General features: G+C 39.3%; 2 protein-coding genes across 3 annotated transcripts; one reads left to right on the top strand and one right to left on the bottom strand.

Annotated features, from left to right (window-relative positions):
* Positions 1–4,947: 4,947 nt before the first annotated feature.
* LOC139435717 (THAP domain-containing protein 3-like) lies at positions 4,948–7,714 on the bottom strand. Of its 2 annotated transcripts, none has more exons than XM_071206555.1 (4): positions 7,583–7,714; positions 6,663–6,795; positions 5,730–5,834; positions 4,948–5,383 (listed from the first exon to the last, which is right to left on the bottom strand). In XM_071206555.1, the coding sequence occupies exons 1-4, from the start codon at positions 7,645–7,647 to the stop codon at positions 5,375–5,377; spliced, it is 312 nt and encodes a 103-aa protein (XP_071062656.1). In that variant the 5' UTR covers positions 7,648–7,714; the 3' UTR covers positions 4,948–5,374. The 2 variants fall into 2 exon arrangements, with proteins under 2 accessions (XP_071062656.1, XP_071062657.1); XM_071206556.1 differs by having other exon boundaries at positions 5,748–5,834.
* A 514-nt stretch (positions 7,715–8,228) lies between these two features.
* LOC117463896 (PC-esterase domain-containing protein 1A-like) lies at positions 8,229–14,123 on the top strand. Its single transcript, XM_034106396.1, has 10 exons — positions 8,229–8,385; positions 8,657–8,738; positions 9,886–9,965; positions 10,240–10,472; positions 10,662–10,812; positions 11,209–11,455; positions 11,698–11,754; positions 12,159–12,224; positions 13,475–13,630; positions 13,787–14,123. Exons 1-10 carry the CDS (start codon positions 8,383–8,385, stop codon positions 13,930–13,932), a joined length of 1,221 nt encoding a protein of 406 aa, XP_033962287.1. The 5' UTR covers positions 8,229–8,382; the 3' UTR covers positions 13,933–14,123.
* Positions 14,124–14,241: the final 118 nt, after the last annotated feature.

The raw sequence follows: 14,241 nt of genomic DNA, 5'->3' as shown, positions 1-14,241 counted from the left end.
CCAGTGCTTTTGAGGAATTTGAAGATCAGCTTGTTTGCTTCATTTCTTGATTTACTTTCATATATTGACTTGAAATCCATGTCCTTGACGTTGAGTTGTTCCAGTGCAGTTTTCAGAATGAGTCTTTGCCTAGTATATTCCGGGCAGCTAAAAAATACATGATGTCTCTGGTTGTTGGCAACCATCACAATTGCCATTTGGATGTTTTCAAATCAGATGCAGTGATGAGTTTAATCCAGAGTGTCCCAATTGTATCCTGCTGTTAATGCTCTGTTCTCTTCTACTACTCCCCCAAGTGCTTCCTGCTCCTACCTGTAGAAGCGCTGCGCCGAGCCGCTTCTGGGACGCCTCTCACGCGTCACGCGGCGCGTGTGGTGGAATAGCACCCATTGACTAGAGTGGCCGCGATCCTTACGACCGCCGCGGATAATTGTGTGTATTGGGTTATTGAGAAGAGACTAGAGAGTGCTGGAATTTTTTTTGGGAGGAGAGGGCCTTTTAACAGAAAGTATTAAAGTTGAAAAGCAATGATTAAAAGTACATCAATTCCGGGCTTTGAACCATATACAGTCTATGCTTTGAACCAGCTGCGCGGAGGACATCGCTGCATTCGGGCCGCCGGCTCTACCCACTGGGCTATCTATTCTTTCAAATATTGAACTGTTTTTATATTACTGATAATTGTCTTTTTGTTCAGAACTTCTCCACATTTCGAAGTGTTTCCCAAGCCAGAGCGACCTATCTTTCTTCCTGGCTTGCTCTATAATGATACTACAATTCAAATGCAATAACAACAACAACTCAACAGCAACAACGCAAACTACGACAATAACCCGCGCATTGTTTAGAGCGGTCATAAAGTGTTGAAGCGCTCAAATTTGAAACGGTTTCAACCTGTCACCTGTCAGAATCGAGACGAGGCAGTGCATTGAATCGCGTGAATGGACCATAGACTGTATATATATAAATGGACGTAGGGTCCGTGACGTCACCCATAGGATTCTGCAGAGTTGCCGTGAAGCCCTTAGTAGGCGGAGTCGGCCACTAACGGCTCGACAGCGACGTCAGAGTCTAACTCCCGCCTTCTCCCGCCTGCTCCAAATAAGGGCAAAGAGGCGGTGCTGAGGCGGAGCCGAGGTGGGACAGGGCGGGACCTGCTGCCACCGAGCGTGACGTTCCAGACCTAGCTCAGGCTAAGAAGCTAAGCTAACATGCTCTATTCAGTATTAAGCTAACAACCTATGCTAACAACCCAGCTTGAGGTCACTGCTCCTCGTTCCCGGCATATTCTGAAGGTAAGATACCCTGTAACTTTACAAAACTTGTTCTTTTGATTTAAATGTTCTTGAACCTACACTATACAATTGTTTTTTAAGTGCTTCACCGTTTTTCAAATATAAATGTCATTTGTAACTAAACTTTGTAAACTAGCAGAGATATGGCCAGTGTTGCGTGAATTAAATGTGATTAATGAAATATGACTGTAGAAAACGAAAGGTGCTTTTATATTGATTAAACCATTTTTATTTATTTCAGCATTAAGAAAAATGAAGATGGCAACCTCCTCCACGCCAAACTGCACAACCTGTAAGTTGATGGTCCTGGCTTACTTTACATGACTTCAGATGGTTGACATTACACACAAACATACTATACATATACATGTGTGCACAATTGTAGATAAACAGCACACAGTATATAAATATATATATATAAACTGTGTGCTGTTAATCTGTTTTTTGAGGTTTTGCTCTCTTGTTACTTTTAACCATACATGTGTGATTTCATAGTTATTTCGCATGTTATTGTCAAAGGAACAAAATGAGAAACCCTTTATAATTGATTTAATATTCCTCATGATCTGAAGCATTTGTTGCTCTCATTTATTTTCCTCCCATAGTGACTGTATGGATAATCGGAGACAGCTATGTCCGGCATGGAGCCCAGAGAGCTACAGAGACCATCGGCAGCAACCTTGGCCTCGACCTGAGGGTGTGCTAGTTCGGTTGGGGTGGACTGCGCTGGAGAGGTGTCCTCCCTTTCTTTTCCTACTCCCTGCGAGGAAGAGCAGTCCCGGATGTCCTCCTCATCCACTGTGGCGGCAATGACTTGGGGGATGTGCCCAGTGTTCAGTTGCTGAACCAGATGAAGGAGGACCTGCACCAGCTTCACCATCGGCACCCTGGCATGAAGATCATGCTCTCCCAGATGAACCAGAGGCGCCGGTGGAGGGCTGGTGCAAATCCTGTCAAAATGGACAAGGCCCGGAAGTTTGTTAACAGTGTTATGGCTACTTTTGTTCATAGCCTAAATGGTGCCATTGTTGACCACTCCAACATTAGACATGACAGTCCTGGGCTGTTTTTGCGAGATGGAGTTAATTTCACCCCTTGGGGAAATGATATTTTTTGTAAAGTCACTAGCCAATTGCCTGAAAGACCACCTCCAAAGACTGTGAACTGCTAAAATGTCAGTATCACTGTTTTTGGATTTGGCCTTTAGAGTATGTATTCTAAGGCCCTTGCTAAGCCCAGACTGTCATGGCTAATGTTGAGTTAGATATTACATCTGTAGCCATAACACTGTTAACATGGCTGCTCTTCCTCTTCCCCACATCCCACCCCCCCCTCTTCCCCCAATGGACTCTGCAGCTCTCCAGGCCCATGCTGGGCATGGCTGTCTGTCAAACCTTTTATTTTGTATTTGTTATGATGTTTTTTGTTATTTTATTTGTTAAAATAATTATGTATTTATGTAAATATTGAAAATAAATTACATTCATATTTTCACTTCTTTTGTCTACTGCTTACTGAAAATGTTAGCTATCACATCCAAATGGGACTATCAAATGAAAGGATAAGCTTACCATACAATACAGAAAACATTACACATTAAGGCTCAAATCTTTTCCCAAGCCGGAGCAGTCTGAAAAGAGTCCCAAGTATAAAAACACAAAATCTTGACAATGAATACTACACTGTCATTTGTCAGTGACAATGCAAACAACAGGAAGGTCTCCCCTAGTCCCATGTATGTTGGCATCAATGTCATAAGCATACCATAGAATGTAATTATGAAGTGCAATACCCACAATCCCTACAGGGTCGTACCGTCACAGAAGATAATACCTTTTAGAGAGTTTCTAAATTGTTCAGTATGCAGATAAATATTTGTTTTACAATAGACCATTTTTTCTCTATAAATGTTCCCACATGTTGTGAGCATCTACTTTAAATCTTTTGTCAACAAATAAAAAACATCTTAATTTCCTTTAGGACAACATTTTGTTCACAACACCACTACATTAACAATAAGCATAGGAAAATGATAACTGTCAACATTTAAGATTGTGCTTTTACTCTTTATTTAATCAGATCTATTTACATTGAAAATGTGATAAATACACAAGCCACATTGAAAGTTACATCTTGCATTTTATGAAAAGTAAAGGTTTCGAATCATTGTATGACTTAAAGGGATAGTGGAAATCCGCGAATTTTGGGTTTAACTTATGTATTTTTATTAAAAATAAGCATAATAAACCATTTTTTTTAATTTCATGCGCCTAGTTTCATTTTATTTTCAATTTTACTGCTCCCGACCACGCCCTCTCAATGAAACGAAATACTTCGGGAATCTTCGGGTGATGACGAAAACAAAGGAAGACGGGCACAAACATTGGACGAGGCACGAGTATTTTATTATGTTTTCTGGCTGATTTAATGCATCATTAGCCTGTACCATTGTGTACAACGCCATTTATTGCCTGTCGATTAGGCGACCGGAGGCCTCGTCATCCGATAATCCGGTACACAGTGTCGAATGTGTACACTACAGTCATCATATAGACATGATAGACTAACAGTACTGTGAGTACAGCCTACACTTGACAGGCAGCCTTGCTAGCCTAGGATTAGGACCATACTACGTCAAAAGACCGATTGGCTCTAGCTGTATATCATGCTAGTATACAATTCATTTACATTTATTCATGTAATTAATGCCCATAAGGCTGTTACATATACAATAATAAATGTGACAAGATAATTTATGTGAACCTGACCCTGGTATGTTATGAAATGTACCCTACATGCAGTCATCCTCGGGCATAGCCATAGGCCTACAGTGCATGCATGCCAACTTTTGCAATATATAATATAGCGCCTAGCGTGAGCTATGCTTAGGGACCTACCAGTCAAGATTATTTGTGCGTAGGGGTGCATCATCTGGCGCCTGGTCCTGGTCATCCTCGCCATTGCCCATGCCGTGAACTAACTCCATCACCTCGGGCTCGAACAAATAAGGACGTAATGGTCCATCGTCTGGCTCAATATTCTCACCATCGTCGCTTACTGAACCGGATTCAGATTCAGTTCCTAAAACTACATTTTCGCAGGAAAGCCGAGAGGATGTTTCTGACTCGCTATCATCACTGGATACCTCGTACAATCCTTCTTCTTTGTCTGGTATATTTGCCCTTCCACGTTCATTCTGCATAGACGCCATGGTTTGTTATTGTTTCGTCTTCCTGAGTTTTCCTCACTTCCGGTTTGGCTGACTCGATCATTTCGTTTCTAAAAAAGTTCGGGGAAGCTGCAATAAAGTGCTTCTAACATGCGTAAGGCAATTATTATATTTTTTTAATCAGGTGTGATTGTTTTGGTACGTAATTATGCTTGTATATAAGTTAAAACGAAACTATTTCGGGTTCAATTTCCACTATCCCTTTAAGTACACTACAAAATAAATTAAAGATGTGCAACAACTGTATCAGTAATTAAAATGATATAACTTATGCACAGGCTTGGGAGGGCTACTTGCCAAAAACACAACCAGTAACTTCATGTGAGTATCAAGATATAAAAGTAATGTAACCTGATAACTTTCTTTTTGTTTTGGATTACTTCAATATCAAATGTAATGCAAATAAACACAGGAGAGAAGAAATATGAATATGATTTTTTTACTTAAAATGTATAATATAATACCATAAAGCAGATTCAGGCAGTAGGTGTAGAGATTCACAATTAAAGTATTATCCTCCAGAACAGTACGGCTTCCAGAGAAGAGATACCATTTGATCATTTTACAACAACCACTATCTGCTCTTTTTAGGTTTTGAATAAGATTGTAATCCTGAGTTTCCCTATTATTAAAAAAAGTAAAACTAATCCGATTACATCTCTTCCTATGTAACTAAGGATTACACTTTCATTTTTTTCTATACGATCTTGATTCGTGTTCGATGTAATCCATTACTATCTAAGCCAATACAAGTCATAACTTTTGGAAAATTGTCTCAAGTTATAAATTATGCCTTCAATCTCTTTCACGTGGAGAAGACATCCCATTGGCCGAGGCGTTGCAACTTCCCTCAAGCGTCCTACATGAAAGAAAGATCACATGTTAGAAATGTGTGCACAAACTATTCAGTATGACCCGTCTTAGTTTAAAGCCCAAGTGTAAGAGTGAACAGAGGCGGAGTCTGCCTGTTTTCCAATTTGTTTTGTTTGTTGGCTGCTGCTGCCCAAACCAACACCCTCCTCACAAGCATTGACTGTTGGAATGTCATTATGCTCCACATGTGGAACAACAAAGGCTTCTTCAGGCATGCCTTGTATCATAATGATATTGCTCTGATCAGCAGCAAGACTGTTTTCACCACTACCATGGTCGACATCTGCAACCTCCACATTGCTATTAACAGTCGAACTAGGAGTGTCACTTACCTCGTCATTGTTACTCACCCTGCTTTTCCTTCCAGGCTGTTGTTCTTTGCCATTGGTGAAATAGAAAATGGTGGGCACTGCAGTGTTTTTCAGGCATCTCCTTCCCTAATAAAAATAATAAACAAAAACACATAAAATAACTTTTTGAGGTCTGTAGATATTCAACTTTCTTTTGAATAATGTTGTTTTAAATGTAAGAGTGCATTATAAAAGACAATAGAGGGCCAACATGTTAACTATGCAGTTAATCCATTCAACAATTACGTGTTTCCAAGATTCAGATTCAAAGGATTTATGTCATAGCACATAGGCTACAGTGTGGGAATGGCAATGAAAATCATCTGTCCCGAGCTCCTCCAACAATGCAACAGTTATATAAGACATAAAACAATAAAAGAAATTCAAAATTAAATTAAGAATAATAAATTAGTGCAGGCAGAAATCTATATACACGTAAATATAATAAGACATATGCAAGAACAGAATGTAAAGATAAATATTGTATAGTCAAATTAAATTAAATCTTTTTTTTTTTACAGTGATAGCTGTTAAGATAAATAAGTTATAAGATGACAACAGATGAATGAATGTTGCTATTAAAATAATGTAAAAAAAAGGTAATATAATTCATCTGTTTTTAACATAGAGTATGTGGGGGGAAATGGCAATTCTCTATCTATGATAAAGAGTCTTTGCATAAATTGAAGAGAAATGTGATGGTTTGCAAACAAATCGATTTCTATGTTTCTTTACTTAACTGGCAAAATCTTAATTTGGCCTTTAATAAAAAGAACATTACTCATCACTGATGTGCAAGCTGTGCCATAACAATTATTTAGCATTGTATAATGTATAACATGTATTTAATTAGTAACAACAATTTACACTCACAAATGGAACCAAGTTATTTTGTTTTTAAAAAAGGATCTGTACCCATGAGTCCGTGCTGAAGGGATGACTCTCAAAGTGTGCACTGCACAGGCGAGAAGAAACGTTGGGGGTCCATGTATTCCTCCGGATGTTCAGCACCCACTGGTCCAGCCTGTCTGGATCACCGAAAGGAAACCTTTATTCAAAAATACATGAAAACCGACCCAAAGACAACAGGAGGGTTAATGCCATATTCACTTAGTAACGCATGAACAACTTTTACAAATATTTCTATATAGTCTGTGTTGGTAAATGTAATCTAGGTTGCACATTTCCTGCTGAAATACATGCATGGGCCTACCAAGTTACTGCGTGGCACTTTGGTTTTGATAAAACAGTGTAGTTCCACTATATAAACGTTACATTCATAATCAAACGAGATAATATGCAAGATAAATAGCTATTTGTTGTTATTCTTAATGCTTGTCATTCACACGTTAATAAAATAAAATAAGTACCGATACATAGCAGAACAATTGTGGCGATGTTCAGCTTAATAAGCCTTGTTCAACATCATTTCTTTAGCTAATACTATAGCGGGCTGCAGGCGAACCAAGTCCGCGTTTCGCTGCATTCCTTGATCTCCAGTTATAACGCCGGGCTCCGCCGCTGGCCGAAGCTAACGGAGCCGCAAAGGGCTAGCTACGGCTCCGGTTAGCTTCGGCGGCGGACTCCGGCGGCCACCACTGGGATAATTGGGTCCCCTTTTAACATTTGCTCCCATTTAGCATTATGGGCGTCATAGCCATAGACTATAAAAGTCTTACCCAAGGCTGAATCATAAACTAAACTGTATATATATATATATATATACACATGCATAAAGGGGTACGTCCTTAGCTAGCTACATAACAAGCTAAGCTAACAAGCACACAAACACCTGCTAACGGGGTTAACATGTATAATATTATCATTTTACTCACCGAAAAAAGCTGTGAGTCGACTTCTTGGAAGTTCTGTTAGTACATTCAAGCGTACAGCACGACATCTTAATTGTCTGGTATATCACCACGAACACGGCTAAAGCTAAAGGGTCAAGTACAGTACTATGACTAACTAACGTTGTAGCCTCTATGGTTGTAGCCTAGCAGAGTGGACAAGTTGCTGTTAGCTGACAGTGAGGCACGTATCTGTCAATCAAAGTGACCACGCCCTAATGTATGCACAAACTTTAAGACCTAATATAAATAAAAGGGTCGCGTTAGAAAACAATTCACTCACAGATCCATAATCATGAAGGTGGAATCTAACTATATCGATAATAAAATGTATGGAGCCAGGGAGAGAAACATGTTTTTTCCCGCTGTAAAGTTGGGCATTTTAACATGGGGGTCTATGGAAATTGCTCCTTTCTGCAGCCATCGCCTATCGGCCAATATATGAACTGCAGTGTGTGGCACTTCCGTATTGGCTCCCCGGCTCTTCCCCAGAGTTTGCCGCTTGGAATGGACCGATGAAGCAGTTGCTGCTTCGGACGTCACATGTCACGTGATTTGAAGCAGTTGCTGCTTCGGACATCATATGTCACGTGATTTGAAGCATGCTTCGAAGCACTGCTTCTATGGAATAGGAAGTCCAGGGTTGAAGTTCGAAGCTTCAGTGTTAAACTGCCATCACTAGCTTGAACCACCTCAACTAAGCGCTAACGTTCGTTACTTCTAAAACGGCGAGGTAGTTAGCTTCAACTGCTACATTATTCTACAACCTGCTCCTACATTTAGCAATGGTGAGTATATTTTATCTAATGCTCATTTACGTCAACGTTAATGCCAGACAATTAACCTTGGGCGGGTTTGTTGATGTGCCAATGTTAGCTAACAGAAGTTTGAATTTGAAATCCCGAGTTAGCATATCTAACAAATCATGAACTGCACGTTTAAGGCCTCACGTTCTCCAATGTAAAGACTTTTGTTTCATGAGTAGATCAGCTGTAATGGACCTCTCACTTCCAGTGTTTTAATGAAAATAACAAACTTGTTTGGCTTTGTAATTAACAGAAGGAGATTATGAAGTGTGTGAGCCACCAGCAGGCCAGCCAACTGCTGCATAACAAGTTCATTGTGGTTCTGGGAGACTCCAGTGAGTAGTCTCTTATTCAACATGTCTCGCTTTTCTAAATAATGTTGGAAGAAAACTAGCATGTTGTTATAAGGTTTCAAAGCACCACATTTAAGTTGAAGAATGGTATGAAAGGTCATTGCTTTTGAACAAACCAGGTCAGCAAGTCAATGTACATTTAAGTAATTTAGGGTATTTTCGCCTCATGGGAGCTTATTTCGGAAAAATTATGGATTGAAGTAAATGGGGAGAGAAAACGTATCTTTCGATCCCGTTTGAATTGTGCCATGAATTACACGTATGATGTTTGTCAATCTTAAAAAAATAATTTCCATGTCAAAAAAGTCAGCGTTTGTCGTACAACTTTTGAAATATAAGACTATGAAAAATACGCAACTAGAAAGACTACAAATCCCAGAGTCGCGTAAGCGATGTCATGTTTCCCTCCACTAAATATAAGAGAGAGCCAAGATAACAATATGCCCGTTTGCTTTGTACAATGCTGTAATCATACCAGCAATGGGTCTAACTCGTTACATTAGCATCGGCGATCTTTTATGCTATCTGCACAAATGGTTAACATTGAACATTAAAAAGATCAGGCAGTTCAGGGAGAATGGCTGGCAGGCAGCTTTGCATGACATTCTTCTGGACGTGTTTCATTGTGGTGATAGTGAGGGTAGTTAATCCCTTGTTTGGTAAAACAGTAGTGACGGCCATCGTGTGTTGTTGTGCAAGAACAGAGATGTAGTTCATTGAGCGGTTTCACACAAAAAAGTCTTACTTCAGTTTTGTTTTTTTGTACTTGCAAAATTATCTTTTAAATTGAGAAACATCATGTGTAATTCGTGGCACAATTCAAACGGGAATCGAAAGATAACTTTTCTCTCCCCATTGACTTCAATACATAATTTTTCCGAAATAAGGTCCCATGGAGGTCCACCGGACTTCGCCTCACGTTGTTGAATATCGCGATAACGGGATTACTTAATGAACATTAGAGTGCACTCAGTGGTGTCTTTTGCTGCTTAAATTCCAAAACATCGTAGGATTTAAAAAAAAAAAAGCAAGATGATGTATTTCGAAGCTCTATATTTAAGTGGTTTTGTTGACTGTCAGGTAAAAACTTTTTCCAATTGTCACGTTTAATTCTCTGTCTTATCATCAGTTCAGAGGGCTGTTTACAAGGACCTTGTCCTGCTGTTGCAGAAGGACAAATATCTGTCTTTAAAACAACTGAAGACCAAGGCAAGTTCACATACTCTTTTCTACATACTAAAAATAATGTGAAGAATTCCATATTCATATTTTTTTTTTGGTTAACTTCTGTCATTAATATAAGATCTCCAAAAGTTGAATGAAGCAACATTTTTCCATTTAAACATGGAATCTTTTCCATTATTATTATTATTATTTTTAATGGCTCTAAGGACAAACTATGTTAAAAGTTTAAACATTTTTATTTTTCATCATGTAGGAAGCTTGTGTGTCACACTCGTCCTCTTATATCATTGTCCTTCAGGGTGAGATGAGCTTTGAAGAGGACTACCTGGTGGAAGGAGGTTGTAAGAGTCTGATGCACAATGGAACGGGGTACAGGGAGGTTCGGCAGTATCAGTCCGATCACCACCTGGTCCGCTTCTACTTCGTGACCCGCATCTACTCTTCCTACATGAAGAGCATCCTAGAGGACTTCCGCAATGGATTGAAACCAGATGTACTCATTGTCAACTCCTGCGTTTGGGATATTTCAAGGTGGGTAGGTGAAGGAGTTTGTAGTAATCGTAGTACGTTTTTCTCCCATTTGGACTAAAGGGTATGCTTTGTGTAAAAAAACATCTGAATCGGTTCCCTGGTGTAAGATGTCATTAAATGTCATGATGAGAGGGTTCAGAGTGACTTCGTTCTTCATTGGTTTGTCTTTATCTGTTTTAAATAACGTAGATATAATTCCAGTTGGCTTGATACCTACAAGGAGAACCTACACACGTTCTTTGGTGAGCTGCGTGGGATTCTGCCAGAGGAAACGCTGGTGATCTGGAACATCACCATGCCATTGGGAGAGAGGATCAACGGTGGTTTCCTGGTACAGGAGGTAGGTTATCACCAGTGATGGAATGTAACCTAGTACAGACAAGTACTGTACTTGTGTATTATCCCCTTTTTAAGTAATTTAATACATGACTGTATCCTAGAGTTAGGGTTTTTACTGCAGTACCACAGGGAAAATGATGATTTCATAGAATATAATGCATTGCTGTAAATTAAAATACCAAACGGTAAATATAAAAAGTAAAATAAACAACCTTTTAATATATATATACAGCAGTAAAATGAAATGTACCAATTAATGCAGCATTTAAATGAATTCAGAAACGTCATGTCTAATAGGCAAAAACTGACAAGGAACATATGACTTCACACAAATGTTTCTCATGTTTCCTCTTCATTTTGTTTTTCCAAATTTAAAACTCTCCATCCTTCACCTCAGATTGAGCACAAGGCCTCCCACTTGCGTTATGATGTGATCGATGCCAACTTCTTCAGCGGGACTCTGGCTGACGCCTATGGGATGGATGCGTTGGACCTCCACTTCCATTTCCGCTTCTCCCTGCAGCATCGCACAAAGGACGGAGTCCACTGGAACACCCTAGCCCACCGCAAAATCACCTCTCTGCTGCTCCAGCACGTTGCACAGGCATGGGGTGTCCTTCTGCCCTGTCCACTGAAAACTGTTGGTGAGGAGGAATATCACACTCAAATATTACTGTCAGACAGGATGTGGCAAGACAGGCTACAATAATGGGATGTGGTGTTTTGCTGTACCTGGTAGTTCAGATTAATACAGACATCATTGCCATCTTTTGAGCAGCTCCACTAAAATATGCTTTTATGACCTTTTTTTTCTTTAAAGTAATTTTGTTATTTATTTAAGTTCCTTATTTAATGAATTAGTTTGACATGAGTTTGTTGTTTTCAGAACTTTCTGAGATTACTGCTCAGCAGCCAACCAATGAAAATGCTACCAAACCTGAAGGTAAGATATCAAATGATAATGATGTGTGATCAGATGTATTACTATTCATTGATTTAACAAAGAGCAAGAAAATGTGTGTAAAATAAGTAATATCTTCCAAGATTAATTAATTTGGATTTCAGTTTACTTTTATTTTATATATTGTATTTAATGTACTGCATTAAAGTATTTTTGAATTCTGTTTTTATATTTCTAATTTGTAGAATGATTTTAAAACGGTTAAGAAAATTCAGTGGTCCATAAATAATGCTTCTCTGAAATTGCAGAGACCCTGAATACATGATGGCAACACTGATTGCACAGAAAATGACCACCATGTTGATGTTCATTTTGTAAACTGAATCATTGTTTTCAGTTGTTCTGCATGCTGTTTGCTGATGTGTCTAACGCTGCTGCTTTTTCAGGGGTAAAACGAGCAAAACGAGCAAAGCGGGCCTCGTACAACTACCAGAATACCTCAAATGTTTGGGGTAAGATTCTTGATCTCTAACTATTGCCTGTTTCTGATATAATTACTGTTTAAAATGAAAGCGGTGGTAAAGTCACCACATTTTTTACCTTTTTCAGAAATATATTTCAGATTTATCGATTTACAAAATGAATCGATAGTTTGCAGAACCTCTACAGCAGGGGTGGGGAACCTTTTTCCTCTCAAGGGCCATTTCAATTTTTTCAACATCCTCCGAGGGCCGTACAAATTATTGACCTCTGCTTAAAAAAACTAAAATCACAGCCCATTAATTTGGCCTTTCTTTCATGCTGTGCAAAGAAAAAGCAACCTCTTAATCCAGATATCTTACCATGACTCGCACGTGCACGGTTGTGGCATGACCACCAAAACAGAAAGATATGGACACAAGATGGATGTGTGCAAATGTAGTTAGTTTCCTATCCATGTGAACATGATTTAAGTGGAAGATTTTTTTATAAATGTTGAAGTTAAAAGCATCAATCTGGTGCACTTTGAGAGCAACATGAAGTGGGTACGTCTCAACATCCATATGAAACACAACTGTAAGCAGATTTATTTTTCTTTATGGATATTTTACAAATCACTCCCCTTTTAAACTGTATTCTTGTTTATTAATAACTTTTTTTACTGTCATATAGTATTTTATACCCGTTTACTTTATTCTCTTGTTTTTTTATAACTAGTGATCATATAAAGATGTGCCTTTACCTCACTGGTTGTAGAAAAAGCTTCTTATATTCGTTAGCATAGCTAGCTAACCAGATGCTAATAACAACAAAGTTATTGACTGTATGATCAGTATGACAGATGAGCAGATCGCCACTGGGCTTTCAACTAAAGACACAGCCACGCAAAACCTGTGGCATGTGTACGGCTCCTTATGGGTACTGCAATTTCTGGAGTGCTGGTGCTCTCCGTCAGAACTGCACCCCTGTCAGACAAGACATATACCACGTGATGACACGTTAGGCTCGTGTTGTGTTCAAGGACAGGAAAAACAGGCACTCGCTTGTTTAATTTTTTTGCGGTCTAGATTTCTTACATTTTTGTCTTTTTTGCGTGTTTATAAATTACCTCGAGGGCCGTACCAAATGGTCTCGCGGGCCGTATATGGCCCGGGGGCCGGAGGTTCCCCACCCCTGCTCTAAAGCATCAACAATTAAATGTCAGGTTATTTTGCAGTCAGAAGACAACAACAATATGGCAAAGTGTTCATATTTTCTGCCATATCCATCGTCTTTTCCATAGATCGAGTACAACCAATGGGAGGCTACTACCACGACAACAGGCAGGAGTCCTGGAACGATTCCTTCTCCTTTGGCTACATGAACACCGAGAACATCCCACCACCACCACCACCGCCGCCACACCTGTCCTACAACAGACATGGACAGTTTAGAAGCGGTAAGTTTGTCGAATGATGTAAATGTGGCGGAGGGACCAAGCGCATGTATGTGTTTCCAAACCCTGCATGTTTGTTTTCAAGACCAAGTTATCTGAGGGTTTTCAGATCTAGTTCTAGAAATGTAAAGTATTCCCCCTCATTCATATGTCCTGCAGGTTACCAATTCAGGCCTCCCCACCACCTTGATCCCTACTACGAGATGCACCATCAATACGTGATGAGGAACAGACACGCAAGGCACATCTACGCTCCCTACACCCAGCACAGACCCACTGCAGGCCAGGGTGGTCACTACTACTGAGGCAGGGAGATTTTCCAAGATTAAGATTCAGATCTTTATCTTGCATTGTACATTTGTTACATTTTAGCTGTTCAAATTTCATGTTTGTGTCTTTTGTTCCCTGGCACGAAATGTAGATTTTAAATATATATTTTCCATTTAAGAGATTTTTATACTTGTGTTCTATTAAAATTGATGCTAAGATTTCAAGAGCTCTGTTTCTGAATACAATTAATCACTTATTACAGTGTCTTTATCAATATTGCTTATCCATTTCCCACTCGGATCCAGTATCGCATAATTATTTAGTTTATATTCAGGGTTCGTACG

This window comes from Pseudochaenichthys georgianus, chromosome 18 (genome assembly GCF_902827115.2).
Source record: "Pseudochaenichthys georgianus chromosome 18, fPseGeo1.2, whole genome shotgun sequence".
Classification (NCBI taxonomy): domain Eukaryota; kingdom Metazoa; phylum Chordata; class Actinopteri; order Perciformes; family Channichthyidae; genus Pseudochaenichthys; species Pseudochaenichthys georgianus.
The sequence above is the reverse complement of the archived record's forward strand: the minus strand, read 5'-3'. Positions and strand labels throughout refer to the sequence as shown.